The following is a 6,300-nucleotide window of genomic DNA, read 5'->3' as shown; positions in this document are numbered from 1 at the left end:
GCTGGGTCAGCGAGCCCGTCGAGCAAGCCCCTGCCCCACCCTCCCGGGGGGGTGGACGGGTGTCTCAGTCAGGTGTCCTGTATGACGCTGTGGAAATGCCTGTGCCCACGCTAACAGCATTTCCTGAACGTCTACTGTGTGCAGGTCCGGGGTATTGCAGATGCAGGGTTCGGGGCGCTTCTGGGGCCTGGTGTGGGAGCCCCTGTGTTGCCTGGTGTTGCTGTGAGTCTCTGCTCTCGGCAGGTGTCTGCATACCGTGGATCTGGGAGCCTGTATGTTTTGTGGGTGTGAGTGTTGTAGCTGCGTGTGTCTCTGGGCATCATGTCACTGCGTGCTGCTGCACAGGAGACTGTGTGTTCTGTGACTTTCTGGTGACAGTGTGGTGGGATGTGCGCCTGTGTGTGTATGACGGGGCTGTGTGTGGCGGTGTGTACCCTGGTGCCCTGGGGCTACCCAGTGTGTGTATGAGCGTGGAGGCGGAGGGACGGTCTGCGGAATTGACTCTACCCTGGTCCTGAGGTTGAGGGCTGGGCTGTGGGCTTCTGAGTTCAGGGTCCCAAGCAGTGCCCCCTCCCTGCAGTCCCTTCTGGTCCCAGAGGCAGAATCCAGCGTCCAGCCCTCCCCATGGTTCTGACCCTCATGGGACAGATCCATTGGTCAGCTTAAGCGTCTGTCCATTTGTCTGGTTGCTCCAGTCCCAGACGCGTTCCACCTCCCTCCTACACCCCGAGATCCTAGAGGGGACTCAGGATGCCAGGTGGAAGTGCCCGCCCCTCTGGGCACAGGCAGGGGACCCCCGGCCCAAGGTGTATTACCTGTAGGGGTCCAGAATGGAGGGGACGCCTTTGTGGGGTAACCCCGGCTCCCTGGCAGTCAAGTTCAGGGACCAGGAGAGCAGTGAGGGCCTAAGGCTGACTCAACCGCAGCCCAGCAAAGCGGCTGCCCCACTGAAGAGGAGGAAACACCTTCTCACAGGGCCCGATGCAAAACCGGGCCTGGACTCCTGGCTCCCCAGGGGTGCAGCTGTGGCTTTCAGCAAACCCAGAGCTGATCTGGTCAGTGGGAGAGGCCCAGGGCTTGGCTCCAGCTCCTAGGCAGACTTCCTCTGTGGCTCCTGTAACCCGAGCTGGCTCTCACCCCTCAAAGCCTCTGCTGCGCCTTCCATAGAATGGGTTGCAGCCCCATCCCGCCCACTAAGGAGCTGATAGAAACTTGCTTTGAAAGCAAAGTTAGAAACCTTTCTGAGAACAAGGGCAGTGGAAGGATTGCACACGGCAGCCAGATAACCCCGAAGAGTTCCTGCTCTGCTGCTGTGTGACCTTTAGCAGGTCTCAACCATTCTGAGCTGCAATTTCCTCCTATGCAAAGTACAGGCTGCAGAGCCTGAAGAGCCTCTAAGGGAGATGGAAGTGCTTGGAACCAGTTGGCACGGTTACCAGGTGTCCTCTGGCCAACATAAGCCCCAACCGCTGTCCCTCAGTGTCCACACATGCTTCCCAGGAAGTGCTGTTACCCGTATCTATTAAATGGGGATAATAATCCCTCCTCAGATGGGTCTCACTAGAGTGCAATGAGATCCCTACAGGCCCTTAATAAGCATGTATATGCAAGGGTAGATGCGACAGCCATTGAATGTCCACTATGGGAGCCGTCACTTTGATGCCAGCCTCCTCTGCCAAGTCTCCCCAAATGGAAGGCGAGTGGCCAGCAGCACCCTCAACCTTGCCCATTATTCTGTCCTGGCTCCACCCAAGGATGCTTCTCTAACACCCCACCTGTCGGCTATCACCCTGGAAGGCATCAAACTTTGCTGTCTATTCTGGCTTCTATACTCTCTTCCTCTTTCTGATCTCCTATCCTAGTGTCTGTGACTCTCCTTTCTTCCCAGCCCCAACTCCTCTGTACCCTCCCCATCTCTAACCTCCCGTTCCCAAGTTTCCACTTCTGTGGCCGGCTCTCCTGTCCTGGCCCCCAGGCCTCCTGACGCTTGCTGCCATTCCCCGGCTGCCCCCTCTGCCGTCTGTCCCCCACCTCCACCGCTGTCCCGCTGGCCAGGTTTCCGTTTCTGTCCGGTCTCTTTCGGAAGCCTCCTCCCCCTTGCCTCCTGGCCTCCACCCTCGGCACTACCCCCAGCCCTTTAATGCCCAGCTGTCAGAGGGCCCTTTTTTGTGTCATTCCTCAGCTTTGGAAGGTGCCAGCAGACAGCCAGGGGAACCCTCTGACCCTTGTAACAAATCTGCTCCAAGCCTGCCCAGCCGAGTCTTATCATCTCCCAAGACGGTCCATCCTCCTTTGGGCTGCCCAGCCCCTCGGCCTGACCCTCAGGACCCCTGCCTGGCTTTGAGTGGTCCTACACCCTTAGAGCCCTACCTACAGGCGCTGTTTCCTGTCCTTCAACACCCCCCGCCCGCCCCCCACCTGGTCCACGCGTGCTCCCAGCTCAACTGCAGAATTCTTGCCCCACCCTCCGCCACTCAGCGCCTCTGCACTGCGGCTGGTCTCCAGGCAACTCCTGGCTAAGAGGCCCCGGACCTCGGTTAAAATTCTGGCTCTGCCGCATGGCTCCCGTGGCCTTGGATCAATGACAATCTCTGTAAGCGTCTCTCTATCCCTTTATGAAACGGACAATGGCAGCCGTCTCATAGGACTGTCTTAAGGAGGTCCCTTTCTCTTGCCTCCAGAGTCCATTCTCCCTTTTTGTCAGGGACAGCCCCTCCTCACCTGCCCTCCTGTGCTCCAGTGGGGCCACCTCGCGGGGTGGTTCCAAATGGGGGGCTCTGGAGCCCAGTTGCTGCCTTTGAATGTGGTTCCATGCTTCCTACCTTTGTGACCTTGAGCAAATCACATCACTTCTCTGTGCTTTTTAAAAAATATATATTTTAAATTTTATTTTGGCTGCCTCGGGTCTTAGTTGGGGCACACGGGATCGTTCCTTGGGGTGCATGGGCTCCAGAGCACACGGGCTTAGTTGCCCTGCGGCACATGGGATCTTAGTTCCCTGACCAGGGATCAAACCCACGTCCCCTGCATTACAAGGCAGAGTCTTAACCGCCGGACCACCAGGGAATCCCTTCTCTTTTTAATCTTCAGATGGGGATGACAGCATGTACCCTCATGGGGCTGAGGTGAGGGTAGATGACATACTTTACCAGCACTTAGTAACTGTCAGTGATTTTTATGACACCTGTTTAGGTCCATCACCACATGGCCTGTGTGAGCAGGCCGGAAAACGTTCCTGTCCATTCTGCTGTTGTGTCCTCTGCATCAGAACCTAACCCCAAACCTTAGGTGGACCCCAGCGTGCAAAACAGATTTTTGAAAATGGAATAGCTCCTAAGAGGGGAGGTGGTACTACCTTAACCCGGGGAACCCCCAGGCTTGCAAACCGCAACACTGTAGGGTCTGGGGTGAGCTGACGGACACCCGATCCAGGGCCTGGAGGGCCATCCTTGGGATTTCAGGATTCAGAGACCAATCTTTTGCTAGCTCAACTAAAGTGACACCTGGCATAGCACAAGATTAGGAAAGACTTTGCCAAGGAGTGGCTTTCAAGCTGGGAAGGGCATGACTTCAACAGGTGGAAAGAAGAGGACCAGAAGCAGGCAGGTGTCAAGAGTGGGCGCTACCCTTTCTCAGTGGAGGCCAGGATGCAGAGTTAGACTGCAGGGCCCCGAAGGCCATGACAAGCAGAGGCGCCACGGAGCAGGGCAGCGGCCTGGCCCCTGGGGTCATCCCTGCGCTGACCTCCAATCCCACTGCCAAGTTCCTTCCAAAAGGGAATGTGGGAGGGGTTTCACTATCCGCCTGCCTCAGGGAGACAGCTTCGGGGCGGTGGATGAGGCGTGATGAGGAACCTCCATAGCTCAGGCTCCGAGCGGGATACACCCGAGGGACGCTGACTCTAAGCTCCAGACACAGCCATGTCTTCTGCAACCAGACCCCTTGCTGGGGGCAGAGGAACCCAAGTTCACCCAGAAGACGAGCTGAAGGGACCTCACATCTCCAGTGAACCCAGGGACCACCAAAGGGAGAAAACAAGGACGAGGCTTGGTCTGGAGTTAAAACTCTTTATTGTCCTGTCCAGGGAGGCTCGCACAAAGGAATCTGTGGAGCAGAGGTGAGGGGGGGCGGCACGGGCCCGTCCACATCTTGGAGAGAAGGGGGAGCCGTGGGAGGCGGGCAGAAGCAGCTCCCCTTCAGCCCTCTGATGGCGCTGGCTGCACCAGCCACCCCCGCAATGTCTTGGAGGTCGTCCAGTCACCAGTGTCAAGTCCACACCTGGGGCTGAGGCCAAGTTTTGTGACACTGCTCTGATCTGCAGGGGTCACCCTGGAGCTGGTTGGGGGAGCCCAGGCCCCAAACTGCAGGGGAAGATAGGCCCAAGGGCTTGCAGGCCCTGGGAGAGTGGGAAGAGAGTGCTGCATGGGCTGGAGGCTGTCCGCAGTGGGGCCCAAAGCACCCCGAGCGCAGCTTCTGACAAACACCGGGGGGGGGCGTCAGTCCTGCTGGGCCATTCCAGTGGCCAGTGGAGAAGGCAGGCCCTGGGGCGCCAAGCTCACGGAGACTTCTCAGGGTGCCCTCGTCCCGAGACCAGAGCCCTGGCAGGAGAATGGGCTTCAAGCGCAGCTCTGGCCCCAGGGCTGCCCTGGCTGGTGAGTCCAAATGCCCTTCTCCCCCCAGCCAGGCACTGGGCTGAGAGGGAGCCCAGCTCCAGAGGGAAACTAAGGCTTTTCCGACAGATGAACAAAGGGTGCCTCGAGGATGGGGGTCACGAGCCTGGGATGGAGGGGTCCGGGAGCTTCGGAGCGACCGGTTAGGCACAAAATGCAAATGCCTCTGCCCCAAGCGCACCCTCAGCCTTTTACTCCATCCCACCTAGCCCAGACCCCGGGTCAAACCCACCAGGCCCATCCCTGCCTTTCGGGGCGAGGACAGACAATCTGGGGTGAAAAGGGGGGTGGCGGCTGCCTCCTCAGGAGCTGGGTGGGCCCAGGGCCACGGAGCGGCCATCACCGCAGGTTGAAGACCAAGCTGATGGTCAGGATGATGCCCAGGAGAAGGACAAAAGGCAGCCAGGTCTTCACGAAGGCGCCGACGCTGGTGGAGAGAGAGGAGCGCGTGGGCCGCAGGGGCCTGGGGAGTGGGTGTGCGGCTCAGAACACCGTCCACCTGCACACCCAGATGGGGCTGCTCCCCCCAGGAAGCTCCCAGACCCACCCTCTCAGCCCCGAACTCGGTCAACTGAGGGACTGGTCCACTACGGAGGCCCACCAGCTCCCGTCCCAGGCTGCCGTAGTTCCAGGCGCCTGGAGATGGGACACCTTACTGGGTGGGTACGGGAAGACAGGCCCACCCTCTGGGCCTTCCTGACTCCATCCACAATGGCTCCTGTGTCTGGGGAGGGGTCTCTGGCAAGAGAACCAGGAAGTCTTTAGTCTGTGTGGTGCAGACAGCCTAAGAGGTGGGGAGGGGCTAGCGAGAGTCAGCACAGGGCTGTGGCTGGAGTCAGGGTCCCGGGTTCAACTCTGGCTCTGTCTCAGCCTCTGTGTGACCACAGTTAAGGGCTTCCCAGGGGACCTCTAAAACCCTTTGGACCAAAAGATTCTTCTGAAAAGAACCTCCTTTTCAGAAGGTCTGTACCATGAGCACAGCTGGAGGGAAGCCTGGAGGGGCGGTCAGGCTAGCCCAGGTGTGTGCTGGGGCCCTGTGGGTGGGTCACTCTACCTCTCCAAGCTCCCTCTACCTGTGAATCGTGACTATGGCCTGTGCTACCTCACAAGTCATGGGGTCGTGGCTTCAAAGGGCTTCCCAGGCCACCACGGGGGGCCCAATCGCCCAGAACCCTGCCTCTGGCAAGAGAAGCTGGGAGGGGACGAAGGTCTACCTGGTTCCCTTGACCTGAGCACAGGGCTCTGCACACGCGCAGCATCCCCAAGGAGTCAGCATCTTTATCTCCGTTATATCAAAAGGCAGCTGCCGCTTAAGAGAGGCCAGGGCCACTCCCCGAGATCTCACCGTGGGCAGGGGACAGAGCCGGCCTCAGATGGCACGCCCTCTCGGCCAGCTCAGCTAGTTGTTTCAGAACCTCCGCGGCTCCCATCAGCGCCTGCTTGGCCCTGCTGGGCCCCAGAAGCTGCCCTGCTGGGATGCGTGGCCCTGGTGGGATCTGTGGACGCGCAGCCCCGGGGGCTTACCTGACGTACTTTCCATAGAGCAGGCAGAAGAAGCAGAGCGTCACCATGTTCCAGTTGGTGCTGTTGTTGTAGCGCATCAGGTTCAGGGCCAAGGCCACGTGCGAGT

General features: G+C 59.2%; 2 protein-coding genes across 4 annotated transcripts in view; both read right to left on the bottom strand.

The window, feature by feature from the left end:
* Nucleotides 1-947, bottom strand: part of SYTL1 (synaptotagmin-like 1) — a 9,098-nt gene extending 8,151 nt beyond the window's left edge. For all 3 annotated transcript variants that reach the window (XM_010830125.1, XM_010830126.1, XM_010830128.1), the window contains exon 1: nt 816-947. The gene's annotated coding sequence lies outside the window, so the exon portion shown is untranslated. The remainder of the gene's footprint in view (nt 1-815) is intronic.
* A 3,106-nt stretch (nt 948-4,053) lies between these two features.
* TMEM222 (transmembrane protein 222) overlaps nt 4,054-6,300 on the bottom strand; it is a 10,899-nt gene continuing 8,652 nt past the window's right edge. Inside the window, exons 5-6 of the mRNA XM_010830256.1 lie at nt 6,195-6,299; nt 4,054-5,097 (exon numbers count right to left, since the gene is read on the bottom strand). Of these exons, the coding sequence (XP_010828558.1) occupies nt 5,010-5,097; nt 6,195-6,299 (193 nt within the window). The 3' untranslated portion in view covers nt 4,054-5,009. The remainder of the gene's footprint in view (nt 5,098-6,194; nt 6,300) is intronic.

This window comes from Bison bison, unplaced genomic scaffold (genome assembly GCF_000754665.1).
Source record: "Bison bison bison isolate TAMUID 2011002044 unplaced genomic scaffold, Bison_UMD1.0 scf7180017864516, whole genome shotgun sequence".
Taxonomy (NCBI): Eukaryota; Metazoa; Chordata; class Mammalia; order Artiodactyla; family Bovidae; genus Bison; species Bison bison.
The sequence above is the reverse complement of the archived record's forward strand: the minus strand, read 5'-3'. Positions and strand labels throughout refer to the sequence as shown.